Source organism: Melospiza melodia, chromosome 6 (assembly GCF_035770615.1).
Source record: "Melospiza melodia melodia isolate bMelMel2 chromosome 6, bMelMel2.pri, whole genome shotgun sequence".
Lineage (NCBI taxonomy): Eukaryota > Metazoa > Chordata > Aves > Passeriformes > Passerellidae > Melospiza > Melospiza melodia.
Genome location: NC_086199.1, coordinates 55577323 through 55593733, shown reverse-complemented (window position 1 = coordinate 55593733; position 16411 = coordinate 55577323). Strand labels below are relative to the sequence as shown.

At 53.1% G+C, this 16411-nt stretch overlaps 1 protein-coding gene across 1 annotated transcript; it reads left to right on the top strand.

Moving 5' to 3' along the window:
- Positions 1–4129: 4129 nt before the first annotated feature.
- Positions 4130–15964, top strand: LOC134419278 (SITS-binding protein-like). The gene is made up of 11 exons (XM_063158332.1): positions 4130–4304; positions 5101–5604; positions 7564–7735; positions 8436–8631; positions 8721–8871; positions 8959–9138; positions 9511–9779; positions 10220–10356; positions 11357–11478; positions 12578–12757; positions 13500–15964. The coding sequence occupies exons 2-11, from the start codon at positions 5146–5148 to the stop codon at positions 13671–13673; spliced, it is 2040 nt and encodes a 679-aa protein (XP_063014402.1). The 5' UTR covers positions 4130–4304; positions 5101–5145; the 3' UTR covers positions 13674–15964.
- The last annotated feature ends 447 nt before the right edge of the window (positions 15965–16411 follow it).

Here is a 16411-nt window from a genome sequence, read left to right as displayed (position 1 = left end):
CCTGGAAAACCAAATTCCTGGGCTGCATTGTGGGGTGCAGCTGCTGTCTCCTCACAGCCACAGCTTTTATCATCAGCTGTGCCTTGTTTTAATTTAAAGAATAGAGGTTTGGGGCTTTCTGAAGGCTTCTCCTGGAGGAGCAGCACACGGATCTGGCCTCACCACATCCCTGCTCCTGGGACAGTGGAATTGCCAACAGCCCTTTCCAAGCAGGTGCTGCCTTCAGAGATCCCAAACCAGCAGCCTCACCCCCTCTGAGGGATTTGAGCTCGGAGCAGGAGCACTGAGGCTGGCTGGGTGCTTCAGTTCCCTGGATTGAAGGTACCTGGGCTGGGTTTGGAGGTGCAGGGGGGTGTGTGCCCATGAAGGGGGCTTTCCTCAGCACAGGGGGCTCCTCTCTGCCCAGATTAGAAATTTTACAGAATATTGTGCATTAGGAACTTGGGTTTGGTGTCCCCAAAATATCAGGGCACACAAGGACTCTTTCCATCCCAAAACTGGCAGCTGGAGCAGGCGACTTTCCAGCTGGAAAATTATCCATCCATGGATTATCTCAGGTGCTCCAGGCTGTTCCCCAGCCCAAAACCTGCTGCTTGACATGAGACCCTCCTGAAAGCCTGAATGGGCTGTGGACGGACTCAAGGAGCTCCCAAATCCAGGTATTGCTGGTTCAGGGCATACAGCTGGGATGGGAAGAGACAGTGGTTGCTTCCAAGGGCTGATGCTGTTTATAAGGCCACGTTGTCAGTGCAAGTCCTGCTGCTCCTTTTTTCCTTTATAAACAGCTGTGGAGTTCATGGAAATCTGAAATTGCTTTCCAGGAGGAAATCTGGGCTGAGATTTTGGGAATTTAGGAACCAAATCACTCCTTTTGCTTTTTTTTTTTCCCTTCTAAACTGAGCTCAGCTCCAATAAGGAGCCCAAAGCTCTCTAAGGCGCAGAGAATTCCAGCACAGCCAAAGGCTTTTGCTGGCCCTGAAAGGCAAGGCTGGGAACTGCAAGGGGAAGGAAAATCCAAAGAGAACACCCGCCATGGCACATCGGCTGTTTTATTCCCAGGATGGATTCTGAAGGTATCTTTTCCCTTTGGATAAACTCTGGGAGGGCAGGAAGGTGGGAAATCCATGTCCATCCACGCTGCCAGCTTCAGGGAATCCACTCTGGCTCATCACTGTGTCTCCCAGCTTAGAGATATCATGGATAAATTGATAAAACTGAGAGTTTGGTGGAGGCTTTTGAGGGACTGTGGAATCCATCCCACAGAGAGAGTTTTGGGGTGAGGCTGCTCCCCACTGGAAAAAATGGAGGAGAAATGCCAAGTCCTGGAGGCTGCTCCCACCAGTTCTCATTTGCTCTTGGCCAACCCACACACCTTTCCTGTATTTTTAAAAAATAATAATATTTAAGAAATCCCAAACCAGAAACCTCAGGAGGGTCTGGCTGGGAAGCTGTGGCTGTAATTGCTGGTGCTTAAAGGCTGTAGGAAAATATTGATGGAAAGGGCTGGGCCTTCCCATTGCAACCCCACAAAAGAGGAAAATCCCTGTGGCTCTCTGTGCTCTCCCTTTTTCCAGCCAGCCCAAAAGGTGATGACAGAACTCTGGAAAGGAGTGTGATCCACAGGGTAGGCAGCGATGGAAGCCTCTCTTAGGGGACAGGGATCCTAAATCCCAGTGGGAATAACCCTTAGTCCCTGTTTTCTGGGTGTTTCACCAAAAAGCTTGGGTTCTCAGACTCTGGTTATGGATGCTGGTGAGTTAAATGTGTTCCCAGCCTCCCACTCCATCCCTTCCCTGGGCATTGTCCACCCATTGTCCACATCCCACACAGCCCAGCAAACCTGGAGCCTTGGCAAATCGCTCAGTCCTGGAATGGTTTGGGTTGAAGGGGCTTAAAGCCCATCCAGTTCCAAGTCCCTGCCATGGGAAGGGACACCTGCCACCACATCAAGGTCCCTCAGCAGCCCTGCAGCCTGGAAAGCCCCATTGGGTATAAAAAAAGTGACCTCAAGGTCTTTTCAACCCTGAAAAGTCATGAAGAGGGAAAAGATGCTCCATTCTCCATAGGAGGAGATTTAAAAATGTTTAAACTAAAACTCTTCTGAAGCAGAGGGGCAGGACACCCTTGTGGAATCCAGGGAGCCACCCCGAAATATTTTTTTTCCCTGTGGCCAGTGAAGGATAAGTGGTTTTTGTTGGCAGTGGGAGGAAGATGAAGGGAGGTTTCACTCTGCTTGTGGGAGCCAGTTCATGCTGAGATCTGTGATGGGCAGGAAAACTCAGACATCCATTCCTCCTCCCAAAACCCAGGAGTTCTGGGAGGGTGGGAGCAGGCTCGGCCCAAACCCCAGGCCGCATGCAGTGTTGTGGGGGCCAAACTTGGCCAAATATTGGGTTGTTAAAAGCTCCAGCAGGATTTTTCTCTGGGATTTGAGCTGCTTTTTAAGAAAAAAGGCATTTCAAACCACCCCCATTTCCTGCTGTCCCTCCCAGGCACGGCCCCCTGTCCCTGCTGATCCCACTGCACCCGCGCCACCCCGGGTTTCCCTAATCCCACCTTGGGGGCCCCTCTGCCATTCCATGGATGTGATTTAATCTTGTTCCATGTGACAGAGCTTTGCCTTCAGCTGCTGCAGCCAAACAACCTCATCAGCTGCCCCCCTCCCAGCCCATGTTGTGGTGGGAAACAGGGAATTGCCAATGCTTGGGCAGCTTTTGGGGGCTGCTGCCGAGTCCCTTTCCCTTGGACAGAGCATTGAACCTTTGGGAGCATTGAACATTGTACCAGGATCCCAGACCATCCCAAAGATTCCTTTTTTCCCCCCTTTGCCCTGTTTCTGCAGGTTTTGCAGCCAAACTGAGCTCTCCCTGAGGCACATGGATCTGTACAGCCTCACAAGTAATTCCATTGGCTCTGGTGATGCTGTGGGTGAGCAGCTCTGAGTCACCACAGGGTTTATTCACTTCTGCTTGCTCCCCCTTTCCAGGTCACAGGGAGTGTTGGGCCCCTCAAGTGCCTCTAACACCCCTGGTGGAAGGAGCACTCCTCATTCCTTATTTTTGTTTCAATTTTTCCCTTTATTTTACATAGCTTTGGGGTCCCATGAGTCCATCACCTACAGCTTTGCTATAACCTCTCCTGAATCCATTCCCAGGGGATCCCCAGCCTGTTTGAGATGAGCATCATGGTCTCCTGGCTCATATCTGAGCCTTTTTTATCCTTTCTCCTTATCCTGGATACACCCCCTCACCTGCTCTGGAGTCCCTTCTTGTCCTGATTCAATCCACCATTTTTTCCTCCATCCAACACTGGATATTGCCTCACCTGCAAAGAAAAACTAATCCTGGAGAGGAAAGGCCCCATCCAGGGGCTTATTTGAGCCACAGATGAGAATTTTCCTGGTGGATTTGGCTGTCCTGGGAGTCTCCTGAAGTCTGGGGTGAGCAGGGCTTTGGCCTTGGGATTGCTGGGGTTTTGTCTGGATGCAGGATGGGGAAACACTTTTAAATGCCAAGTTTTTTATATCTTGGCAGCCAACAGGTTGTAATATCACTTGGAAAATCCAAGTATTCCCTGATCACCTATAGATATGGTGAGATGACTGTGAATGGGGGGACTGGAGCATGGAAAAGTCAATAGAAATCCCAGATTTCCAGAGTTTTTGCACTGGTAGGGATTTCAAATCTCCTGGGAAGTGACTTCCCTGTGGTTTTGGGTGTAGGCAGCACCCTCAGCTGCAGTCCTGGAGTTAATCTAAGGGAGGGTCCAGTGGCTCATGTGAAGTAGGAGCAGGGATAAAATCCCCCAAAATTGGGCAATAACAGCAACAAAAGCCAAAGCAGGAGAGCGAGGAGGCTCAGCACTCCCAGGGCATCATGTGTGGATTCACAGGTATGGAGTAAAGACTCAACCAGAGCCACTTCAAACTGGCAAAAAAAAAAAAAAAAAAAAAAAAAAAACAAAAAACCAACCAAAAAAACCCCTTTAAAATTATTCCTCTATAGGTAAAAGCCTTGAAAAGGGAATATTTTAATATCCTGCCCCTGCTGGGGATGCAGCCACCTGTGGCTACGTGCGGGCTGCAGGGGAGCGGGCGGGAGGCACAGAGGGAGGGAGGGAAGGAGGGAGCTTGGCTTAAGTAACGCTCCTGGGTTAGTCTGGATCAAGTTCCTTCAGCTCCACGGGTCTGAGACACGGCCAGGAGGGAAAACTGCCCTGGGAAAGAGGAGGAAAACCTGCCTGTGGTGGGAAAAACATCGAGGACGCTTTGGGGGCTGTGACAGCATCTCCGAACCTGCCTTTAGGTAAGGGGGTGACGGGGGGTGTAGGGGTGGCTGTGCTGAGCCAGGGGAGGTGGCACCATGCCCAACCTGACATCGGGCAGTGGGATGAGGGCTGGGATGCAGGAACAAGCCAGTGCCATGCCATGAAGCTGTCCCCACAGCGACCCCTCACCTGGAGGGACAGCAGTGCCCGTTCCCTTGGGCTCAGCCAGCTCTCCAACCCTGCCCACGGGTGGGTTTTGCTCTGTGCATCATCCAAACACGTTTCCAGGGAAGGGAGAGAGGAGATGGAAGGAGGATATTGCATCCCCTCCTTTCTTGACCCACCCTGGGATGTTTTCCTGCGCCCCTGGCTGTTTGCTGCTGCTTCCAAACCGAGCAGGGAAGCGATGCCAAACCCCACGGAGCAGCCGAGGCTGGAGCGTGGCCCCGATTCCCATTGCCCGTGGCCTCATCTCCTCCCGGGCTCTGGGCCACGTGTGACACCTCCTCCTCCTCGGTGTCCCTGGGTGCTGCTGGCTGTGCCAAGGGGCTGAGCCCCTGCCTTTGGGGGCTGAGCCACCGTCACCGAGTCCAGCAGCGGGATTTGCTCTGGAGGAGCCTGTGGAAGGGACTCCCCTTACCTCGGGATCAGTGCAGACAGAACCGAGTGGCAGCTTTCCCTCTTTTAAACTATTTTTTAAATTTTCATTATATATGCATTACATTCATTAATTTTTGTTCATGCTTTTGGAGCTGTCCCAGAGGGTATTTTGGAGCTGTCCCAGAGGGTCTTTTGGAGCTATCCCAGAGGGTTTTCTTTCCTGTGCCGCCGCAGGAGGGGAGAGCAGCGGAGCCGCCGCCGCATCCCTGCGATCTCACCATGCCCGTCTCCCGCCACACCGGCCAAATCCCGGAGTCCACCTGGACCTTGACCTTCAGGGAGATGACGGAGCCCTGGAAAGGCGCCGTGGGCTGCCTCGGCGTGGCCGTGTTCTTCGCCATGACCATCGGCATCATCTCGTGGCAGGCCGTGGAGCAGCCGCCGGAGGAGTGGGTGCTGCGGGGCCGGGACGCGGGGATGCTGTGGGAGCGCGGCCGCGGGGCGCTGCTGCTGCGGGCGCTGCCGGCCGGCCGGCCCGTGCTGGCCATCGCCGTGGGCAGCGTGCCGGCCACCGAGCCCCCGCCGCCCCGGGACCGCTGCTGGCACGACGGCCGCCAGTTCTGCTACTCCTGGGAGGAGGACGCCGAGCTCCGGCTGGCCCTGGAGCCGCCGGCAGCCCCCGGAACAGAGTGCTACAGCGTCCGCTGGACCCCGCTGCGCACCGACGTGACCCTGAAGGTAACGAGAACCCCTCCAACCAGCTCCAAACCCTTTGGGATCCAATAAGGGCCGCTCTGGCCTCACCATCATCCCCAGCTCAGTTATGTGATCACACTGTGGTTCCCCATCTTCCGCATCCAGAAGGTGCCGGGTGAGGAAAACCATCTATGAAGCTGAGCCCCAAAATCCTGTGGCGGTGCCACGCTGGTGACCCCGGGTGGGAGAGCTGTGCTCATATGGAGACAGAGTAAATACCCAGTGGAGATGACAATGCTGGCGAGAGCCTCGGGAAGGTCTCTTCCAGCACAGACACAATGGGCAGCTCCCGCGGGATGGGAATAATCCGTGTGCGCTGCTGCAAACATTTTTGGTACCATTCCCTGCTTTCTCCCTCAGTTAAATAAAAGCAGACTCTGGGAAGGAGCCTCAGGAGGGGAAGGAGACACGCTGTCAGAGCAGGGTGTCCAGTTGTGGGGAGCCCTCAGAACAGGGAAGGAAGCGGGATGGGATTCTCTGGGATGGAGAATTGTTCCCCTCTGGCCATAAATCACCTGTTGGCACCATTCCAGGCGGGTGGAAGGTGCTGCCTGAGCACAAACTCTCAGTCTCCTCCACTGACATTGCTGTGAGCATTTGAGAGGATGAGTGAGACAGAACAGGCTTTCCCCCGCTTGTTAAAAAAAACCCCAAACCATTGGAAAATATGATCCAGCGAAATCTGAGTTCAGAACAGGCCGTTTTCCCTCTTTCCCAGCTGGTGTAACGAGTTCAGCTGACACCTGGTACAGCTATTCCGAGCCTCCAGGGTTTCCACTTTAATAATTTACATCTCCTCTCCCCACCCCTTGGAGAGAATTAACCTCTCTGCGCCCCCGAGCTCAGGACTCCAGGAGGCTCTGAAGCCTTGGGACTGGGAATAAAGGTGGGGTGGATTGAGTGGGGGATCTCTGGATCCCCTCTGCCACCCCAGGCCCCCTTCAAGGCCCCAGATCTCTGGGCTTTCAGGGAAGCCCATCCTGCCTTGGAAGTCACGAGGACGCTAAGTCCTGCTGATCCCTCGATTTGGCAGAAAGGGGAAAGTCTGAGGAGCTTTGAAGTGAAAACTGATGGTTTCTGGCAGGAGGTGGGTCAAGGATGGGGATGTCCCCCATCCCAGGGCCCTGTCAGGCCTATGAGAAGTGCCCAAATCACCAAACTGAGTCTCTTGAGGGAAATTCTTATCATCAGCCCTCGGGAAAGAAAGAAGCTGTGCCTTGGGAGGGAGGATGTGTCACCTTCAGGGCACTGGTGCCATCAAGGTGAGGGCTCAAGATGGGGCTAAAAGCTTTCTGTGAGAGATCAGCTGGGGACAGCTGCACTTGTTGATTCACTCCAGAAACTCTGAGATGGCAGCTGGAGAGCTTAATGTAGTTTTTAAGTAAAGCAGAGGGGAAAAAAAAAAAAAAAGAAAAACAGAGAAAAAACCACTGAATGAAAAATACTAAACAAATAAAAAATCTGAACAAACCCAATAAACATGACCAAACCAAAAAATCTTGACCAAACCAAAAAACCCCCAAACAAACTAGCAAACCAAAATACACAGATTTTTCAATTGGATTTCTGAAAGTGCCCTTAGTGCATTTTAAAGCTGTTTCCTTGAATTTCCCCCTCTGTTGTCCTCTCCCACTCACTCCTGCAGAGTCTCTTTGCTCACACCTTTGCAGCATCTTTTTACCCGTGATTCAGAGGTGTTTGATAACTGTGATGGAGTGCAAAAGTGTGATTGTCGTGGCAGTTTGGTTTTATTTGTGCTCCTCCAGCAAAAACTGGCAGGCTTTGAGAAGCCCGTCTTGCTTTTCCTTTGTCTTTTTTAAACGAAACCATAATTTTACGCTGTAAAAGGGACACCTGCCACTAGCACAGTTTGCTCCAAGTCTGGCTTTCCTGCTCCCCCTGAGTATTCCTCTCTCTTTGATGATGCTTTCCTGGCTGCAGGACTGTTTTTCCATGGCCAATGTCTCCTGGTATGGAGGGCCGAGCATCCGTGCCCAGCGCTGGCCCCTCAATGGAGCCGAGAGCCCCGCGCAGCCCTTGGTGAGCGGCGACCTCAGCGCAAACCCCAACGGCTTCGGGCCCCTCCTGGAGAGGTACTTCCTGGGATCCACAGGTAACCACCTCCTTCCCTGGCCAGGGCCCAGCAGCTTCATCCCTGTGCTTCTCTGCCCCTCTCCTCACCTCTAAAGCAGCTGGTTTAAGGGTAGTGTAGATGTCTGCGGGAATAAAATATCCTGCAGATGTAGCAGCAACAGGGCACGTGGGATGGATCCCACATTGCCTCATCCCTGTGGGAAAGCTGATACTGAAGCTGGGTGCCTGAGGATGGGGTGGCCCAAGTCATTCCTGGGACATCCCGTGCTCTTGGTGTGGTTGGTTTCTTTTTAAGCCCAGATCTGTGCCCATTGCCGTATCCCCAGCTCCACTCTAGCGGCTTTGTGGCTCCCTGATGTTGCTGTGGGATGCTGAGTTCAGCTGCTGGTGTCATTTTTTGGGGTATATTTGGATTATTCTGCAGAACACCAAACTTCAGGTATTACCCCATGTTAATCCAATTGACCTGCAGCTGCCCTGCACTGCTGAATGCTGAGCAAAAAGGCCAAGAAAGGGAGAAATCCAGCCCTTGAAAGGCATTTGGGACTCTACAAGGGAATAGCAGGAGCAGGGTGGGGATGGTTGGCATGGCTGGATCTGTGGTGGGATCAGCCCAGGAGGCCTTGGCACCAGTCAGGTGCTGCTCATCCCTGCAGCTCCCAGGACGGGGAGCAGCCGGGTGCTTGCCAAGACACCATTTTCCCACTTTTCCCCCAAAGGAGTGACGGTGACAGTGGCTCCCGACGTGTCCCTCTTCCTGTCTCTGGAGAGCCACCAGCAGTTCTGCCTGGAGACGCCGGCGGGGCGAGCGGAGCCCCTGCACTACCAGCTCTGCGTCAGCGCCGACGTGGCGGCCGCCCGCCGGCACACAGCCAGCGCTCCGGCTCGGACACTGCCGGACACCGCGCTCCTGGGGTGAGCACTCCCTGCCTCCATGGTGGGAACCCTTCTGAATGTCCTGCTTGCTCTCCCAAGCACCTCACCAGAGATTTCCCACCCTGCAGGTCTCCCATCTGGCGCTACCACGGCCCGGAGGGTTCTGCCGCCAAAATCAAGCGAGGCCTGAGGTCGTTGGTGAGGAGGCTGAAGCGGCATCGCCTTCAGGAGGGCGTCGTGGCCCTGGGGGAGCGCGGCACCGCCGTCCTCGCCGCCGCGGTACGGCCACCCTGCCATCCTCTGGGCACGTGGGCAGCGTGGGGCTCCTCTCCCACAGACCCCTTATTCCCGCCCTTCCCGCCGCAGGACCTGGTGCCCTCGGGGCGCAGGAAGAGGCAGGCCCCGGCGCTGGTGGAACCTCTGGAGCTCTCCATCACGCTGTCCCCGTACGCTGGTGTCGCCTCCCCGCTCTTCCAGCGCTCCCTGCGTGGCGGTGAGGCTGCGGGATACTGGCTCAGCCGCCAGCCCCGACCCGGGGCCAGCTCGGTACGGAACCCCCTCAGCCCCCAAACCGAAATTTAAGCTGAATAAACCCCCTCAGGTTTATTATTTTATCAAGGGGCACAGCCTATCCCACTGTGCTGGGACAGCAGTGCTGGGGGAGGCAGCGTCCCTCCTATTCCTACGGAAGCAACTTTAAAACTTCCACTTCCAGTGTTGAGAAGATTCTCCAGCTCCACTTTGTGTAGTCATTTTAATGATCCCTTTGCCACCAACTCAGGGATTTTTGGGGAGTTTACACCTTGATGTACTGCACCACAAGAGTGCAGGGTGGGATGGCGGCAGCATGGCATCCCCCATGGAATCAGCAGGACATTCTATGGATCTGACAGGGATTTCCATCCTCCCCCTCCACAGATCCCACTGCTGACCACCTGGAAGGGGCAGCTCTGCGCCCGCCTGAACGTCACCAGCGAGGCAGCGCTGGGCTGGTACCTGGCTCGTGCCCGGCGCCTGCGGCAGGCGCTGGGGGCCACCTACATGGCCTTCGAGGGAGTGGAGGGCAATTCCTTCCTGGAGCAGGATGTCCCTGCTCCTGCCGAGCTGGAGGGTGACAGATACACCGAGGTGCTGGCGGCAGCGCTGGCGACGCTGGGCAATGGCACCATCGTCAGCGCCGGGAGCAGGTGGGCACCAGGGAGAGGCCTTGCTGGAGCTGATGGGCACAAGAGCTTGCTGGGAGATGGTGGAACTGGTGCTTGGAATTCCCTCTTGGTATTCCCAGATGTTTCTTGGTACCCATGGAAGTGAAGGGGCGAGGGAGTAGGCTAGGGCAGTGTGTTGGAGTCAATGATCCTTGGGATGTGAGGATGGTGTGGGCCCAGCACAGGGTGCCCAGAGAAGCTGTGGCTGCCCCATCCCTGGAAGTGTCCATGGCCAGGTTGGATGGGGCTTGAAGCCACCTGGGCTAGTGGAAGATGTCCCTGCCCATGGCAGGGGTGGCACTGGATGGCTTTAATGTCTCTACCCACCCAAACCATTCTGGGACTATAATCTGGCCCCAGTGACTCCAAAGCCAACTGGGATCATGGAATTTCACCTTGAAGGGTTTGTGCTGTTTCTCCAGATCCAGTCACCTCCCACTGTTTGTCCAGATGAGCCCCCTGCGCTCTGACTGGAGCCACGCCGGGCTGAAGGGGCTCATCCCCTCTGTGCTGCACTACAGCCTGCTGGGCTACAACTTCTTCATCCCTGATGCAGTAGGTAAGGATTTGTTTTCCATTTTTTCCCTTCTTTCTGGCTTCTCTGCAGTGAATTTTGCAGCCTTTTTCCAGGCACAGGAGGTACATTTGCACCTTAGGTGTGCTATGGGAAGGCTTGGAGCATTTTTCTCCCCAATTTTCTGTTGTGCTGGCTTGATTGGGATGAATGTTACCAGGGGAAAAAAGTGAGGAGTTAAAACCAAAAGAATATGCTGTAAATATTGCCAGGCAGCTCCAGCAGCAGCTGAGTCTCTGGGGATGCCCTTCCCAGCGTTCCACCACAGCCCACCCCTGGCTTGGGCTAAAACCCACCTGGCACAGGCAGGATCTGCATCCCCAGGCTCCTGGCTGGGGAATGGGTGTTCCTAAAACCCCAGCAGCTCTGCTCCAAGTCTGTATTTCTGCTCCAAAGCAAAATGGCTGCAGAAATCCTGAAATAAAAGCATTATAAAAGGGCAAGAAACAACCTTTAATTAGGGCCAAGTGGATCCATTTCCCTTTTTCTTGGAGCTGATGGAGTTAGTGGTAGTTAAAACAAGCCCTGAGCGTGCAGAGACTGTGCAGAAGTGTCAAACATGGAGAGCTGAGCTAAACAACAGCCCTGAAATAGGGGTTGAGAGCAATATTTCAATTTAGCCTCTATTTTTAGCTTGTTTTCCTTAGAAAATGATGCTCAAGCAATCCCAGCATGGGAGTTTGCTTCCCAAAGAGGTGCTTGTGTGGATGGGAGCACAGATCCTCCTGCACTGAGAGAGCTGGGCAGGAGGTTGTGTCCCAACAACCTGGGAGCTGCAAGAGCTGGGAAAAGCCTCTAGAGCAAACAGGAATTTGTGGATGGCTGGGTGAGCCCTCAGTGCTGGGGGGTTTGTGCCATTTCCAGGGAAGCTGTGCCAGGTTTTCAGAGCAATGGCGACACTGTAGGCACTGGAAGGAGCTCTGAGGTTTCCCCAGAACATTTCCATGCCATAGGAGGCCCTCAATCCAGCCCCATGTTCCTGCAGGAGGGAGCGAGGCTGGAGCCACCCCGGAGGACCCGGAGCTGTTTGTGAGGTGGCTGCAGATTGTGACATTCCTGCCCGTGATGGCCTTTGGGACCCCGCCCTGGCTCTGCTGTGACACCTGGGTACGTGTCCCACACCGGGATTCTGACATGGCCAATGCCCCAAAAACCATGGAAGGCCTGGCAGGGATGTCCTGCCAGCTGCTGTCCTCAGCTTCCCACTGAAGTGGGAACAAATCCGTTATCAATGGGTTTAGATTCAAGAACCAGTGGATTTAAATCCAAAGGATTTGTGTCCGTTATCAATGGATTTAATTATATTTCAATTAAATAGATTCATATGCATTATCAGTGGAATTTAAATCAAATTTATTAAGGTCCTTTATTAATGGATGTAAATCCATTTAAATACAATTAATTACTATCCATTATCAATAGATATACATGCATTTCAACCCATGAGTTTATATGCATTGTCAATGCATCTAAATTCACTTAAATCCAATGGACTCAAATCTGTTATCAATTGGTTTCAATCTATTTAAATCCAATGAGTTTATATTTATTATCAGTAGACTTAAATCCATTATATCCAATGGATTCATGTTCAATATAACTGAAATTAAATACATTTAAATCTAATAGATTAATGTTCAATATAACTGGACTGAAATATATTTAAATCTAATAGATTCATAACTATTATCAATGTATTTAAATCCATTTAAATCAAATGGATCCACAACTATTTTCAGTGCATTTAAATAAATTTAAATCAAATGGATTTAAATTCATTAACAACAGGTTTAAATCTATCCAAATCTAATGTGTTTTCATATCTGCTATCAATAGATTTAAATCCAGACGACTTATAACAATTACCAATGGATTTAAATACATTTAAGTCTAGTTGTTTTAAGTCCATTATCAATGAATTTAAATATATTACCAAAGGATTTATATACAAATAAATTAATATCCAAATATATCCAATCTATCCAATTAATATCCAAATCAATTAATACCCAGTATCAACCCCATTTGCACCATAACTTGATCAGGACATTCCAATTCAGTAATTTCTCTTCCCAAGGGAACATGTTTTACTTTTAAATTATTAAATTAAATTTTCAATTATTTACTTTTGGGAGTTTTCCCTGCTTTCCCTGCTTTGCTGTTTCCTGGACATTGGGCTCCTCATGGATTTGTCCCCCACCTGCAGGTCCTGAATCTCACCCGCCAGTGCATCCAGAGGCACCGGGACTTTGTTGTGCCCCTGCTCCTAAAATACAGTGAGGAGTGGCAGAGTTTGGGGTACCCCATCTTCCGTCCTGCCTGGTGGCTCAGCCCCACGGATCCCGTTGCATTCACCATAGAGGATGAGTTCCTCATTGGAGATGAGGTGGGAATTCTGCATTATTCCTGTAAATCCAGTGCTGCCCAAGCACAAACCAGGACTTGGATTTGAGCAGATTTAAATCCAAGCCAAAGTGGCTGAGTTTTGTGGGTTTTGGAATTTTTGCTTTTTGGAAAAGCTTGGCTTTCCTCACGAAACTCTTATTTAGGGATCAGAAACCTTCTTTCAGCTTTGGAAGTGAAATGATTTAGCAAGAATAGAGTCTCAGAATTTTGGGAGCTGCTTTTCCCATGAAACAAGGGGGAAAATTGCTCCCTGAAGGTGGAATTACATTGACCCTATCACTGGGGATTTTTTGTTCTGATTTTCAAAAATATAGACTGGATGGAATCCTGGGGCAGCTGCAGGCACGGATGATCCCAGTCCCAGTCAAAGGAATGTCACTGCACTGCATTAATGCTTCTAAACTGACAGAAGGCAGGGATAGACGGGATTGGGAAGGAATTCCCAGTGAGGGTGCTGAGGCCCTGGCACCGGGTGCCCAGGGAAGCTGTGGCTGCCCCATCCCTAGAAGTGTCCAAGGCCAGGCTGGACAGGGCGTGGAGCAACCTGGGCTAGTGGAAGGTGTCCCTGCCCATGGCAGGGGGTGGCACTGGATGTTTTTAAGGTCTCTTCCCACCCAAACCATTCCAGGATTCCCCGATGACCATCTCATCCCAACACACACATCCTGGCTAATCCTCCCTCTGCTGAAGTTCTTTTTTCTTTCTTTTCCTTCTCCCTGCAGGTCCTGGTGGCTCCAATAACAGAAAAGGGACAAACGTGGAGGGACATCTACCTGCCAGGAGAGGGGCACCTGTGGCTGGACACCAACACTGCCCGAGTGTTTGATGGTGGCACCACGCTCAGGAATTACTCTGCCAGCCTGGCCGAGGTGCCAGTGTTTGTAAAGACCTCCTGAATCCAAGCTCTGGGACAGAGACCTCCAGGGGCAGCACTCCCCTCAGACCTCCAGCCTCTTTGCACTTTTCCCAGATCCTTTTTTTTTTGGTTTTGTTTTGTTTTTTTACTTCAGTAGAACTTGTCTGAATTTTCTAACTCGTTGTTACCCTGAAGTAGTGGCTCTGCCACCAACATCCATTCACACAGAATGCTGCATTTTTTCCAGGGTTTTCCTGGTGAAATATTTGTGTGTGTATGTTCAGGTGGGCATATCCAGCATTTCCAGGTCCCTGGCACCATGCTCAGAGAGGCAGGGAGAGGATTTTCCAGGAGATAAACAAACATCAGCTTATACCTGAGAAGAAGTTTTGTATTTAATGAAAAAAATTAAATCTAGGGGAAAACCACCAGGGTGGTTTTGGTGCTGTGTGTGGCCACCTCCTGTGCTGAGCAGTGCTTCTCCCAGCTGAGGCTGTGTGTGGTTTCCAGGTAGCAAGAGCCCATTTTCTGAGTATATTTGGGGAAAGGAGTGAATTCCAGGTGTATTTGAAGCAGGCTTCTGTGGAAGAAAAATAAACCTGATCGAGCAGAGGAGTGGCTCTACCAGACATGATGTGGATATCGAGGATCCTTGCCCACCTCCTGCGTGCCCAGGCTCATGCTTTTCACCGTTTGCTGAATTTTATGGCTTTTTTTCCAATTATTTCTTGCAGTGCAAGAGGGATCCAGTGTGACCAGGCTCCTTCCATCCAGCAGAGAATGTATCCATAGGCAAAATCCTCATCCCACATGTTGAATATGCATCTAGGGGGATGATCAGCTATGCTGGCACCCCAAATTGGAGGTGACACTGCAGGTTAGTGGGGTGATTCCAAAGGCTGGCATTTGGGGACAGGGGCTGGATGACAGCTGGGAGGGAAGTTAAGGGCAAGTTTTGGCCCTGGAGCTGGGCTTGGGCACCTCCAGCACTGATTTGTATCAGCCACACCGTGGGTTTTTGGGGAAAATAAAGTGCTAAGGGGTATCAACTTCTCCCAGCAAAGCTTCTCTGGAAAAAAAATGAAGAAAAAGCAAAGGCAAAATCCAAGTCAGGTTCAACCATGGAAAAGCTGTGAGGGTATGGAGGGGGAAGAGCCCCTTAGCTCATTCCTTGATCCACAGAGGCACTTAATGATGCTGGGGAGTGCTCACAGAGGGAAAGGATGAAACTCATGAGGGCAACCCAAGGGCGTGGGATGCTCCAAAATATCTGTGGAGGCTTCTAACGTGACAAAAACAGAAAAAGAAGAAAGGGAGTGCTGGCTCAAGTGGCATTTGTTTATTTGCAGCAAGTCAAGCCCTGGATGTCCAGGATGGGGATCTGGTGGCTCCATCCTGGGAGGTCACCAAAGCCTGCCTGGACACCCTGGGCCAAGCCTGAGTGTGGGAATTCCCATTTTGGGAGGGTGGGCTATGTGTCCCTGCGCTCGGCATGGCGCCGGCTCCTCCCTGAGGAGCCCAGGTTGTCCCACTGGGACCTTGGAGCATGTCCCTGGTCATCATTCCAGCTCCTCCGCTGCCTCTGACCTGTGGAGTGGTTGCGGGGCACCCTTCCCTGGGAGGCTCTCCAGGAGTTCTGGCTTCTCCTGTAGGATCTGCCCCGGGTTTGGCTCCTTGTCCCGTGCTGTTGCCTGGAGGAACCCCAGTCTTCCCTCTGATGTCTGTCGCTCCTCCTCAAGGGGTTGTCATGGTTGGGCCTTGGACTGTGTCTGCCATCAGCATCCCAGCTCCTCCAGCGCCTCTGGTTTCTGGAGTGCTCATAGGGCACCGTTCTCCGGGAGCCTGCCGGGGAGTTCTGGTCTCTCCTGTGGGATCTGCTGTGGGATCTGCCCCGGCTTTGCCTCCCTCTTGTGTGCTGTTGTTCGGAGGAATCAGAGTCTTCTGACTGGTGTGTCTCACTCCTGTCTGAGGGGACATCATGCTGGGGCCCTGGGGGGTGTCTGTCATCACCATCCCAGCTCCTCCAGCGCCTGTGCCTCGCGGAGTGCTCGGGGGAGCCTGTCTGCGTGTCCTGCTCTCTCCTGGAGGACGTGTCCCAGCCACGGGAACGCTCCCTGCCCCTGCTCCACCTGCGCCGGCCCCAGGACCGTTCCTGCTGGCTCCATGACCTGTGGGACCTGCGCCAGGATCGCCGTCCCTGCGAGGAGACCGGGATGGTCCATTCCACCCTCGGAGTCTGTCCCTCTTCAGGTGTGTCCTCCCAAGCCCTCCTCTGGTGCTGCCACCACCTCCTCCTCGGGGAGTCGCTGCCTCGGCGGCGCCGGGACTGCCGGCGGCCATCGCGGGGCCACCTCCCAGATCTCCTGGGCCTCCTCTCCGAGGGCCCAAAGGACCAGCTCCGTGCGGACTGGCCGCGCCGTCTGCGCTTCCTGTCGTACACGCGGTCCTGGACCTCGTGGTACAGGGCCACGTGCTGGGGGTAGGGGTGGCGCGTGGGCCGCTGGCAGCGCGGGCACGTGGCCTCGCCCAGGCTCCAGTCCCACAGGCACAGCTGGCAGAAGCAGTGCCGGCACGAGCTGGAGCAGGTGGTGTTGATGTGCCGGCACTCCGGGCACGAGGCCTCCTCCTCCTCACGGCTCTCCTCCGGCGGCGCAGCCTCGGCGGCCTGGCTGGTGCTGGCGGCCTGGCTGGTGCTGGCAGCCTGGCTGGTGCTGGCAGCCTGGCTGGTGCTGGGCTCCGGAGTGTCCTCCCTCGATGACATCTCGCCCTGCAAGAGGC

Bases quoted from the DNA above. Each gene is read 5' to 3' on its own strand.
- LOC134419278 (XM_063158332.1), top strand. From the start codon at position 5,146: ATGCCCGTCTCCCGCCACACCGGCCAAATCCCGGAGTCCACCTGGACC. The intron at 7,736-8,435 runs GTAACCACCTCC...TTTCCCCCAAAG, and splicing joins GTACTTCCTGGGATCCACAG to GAGTGACGGTGACAGTGGCT. The intron at 10,357-11,356 runs GTAAGGATTTGT...ATGTTCCTGCAG, and splicing joins CTTCATCCCTGATGCAGTAG to GAGGGAGCGAGGCTGGAGCC.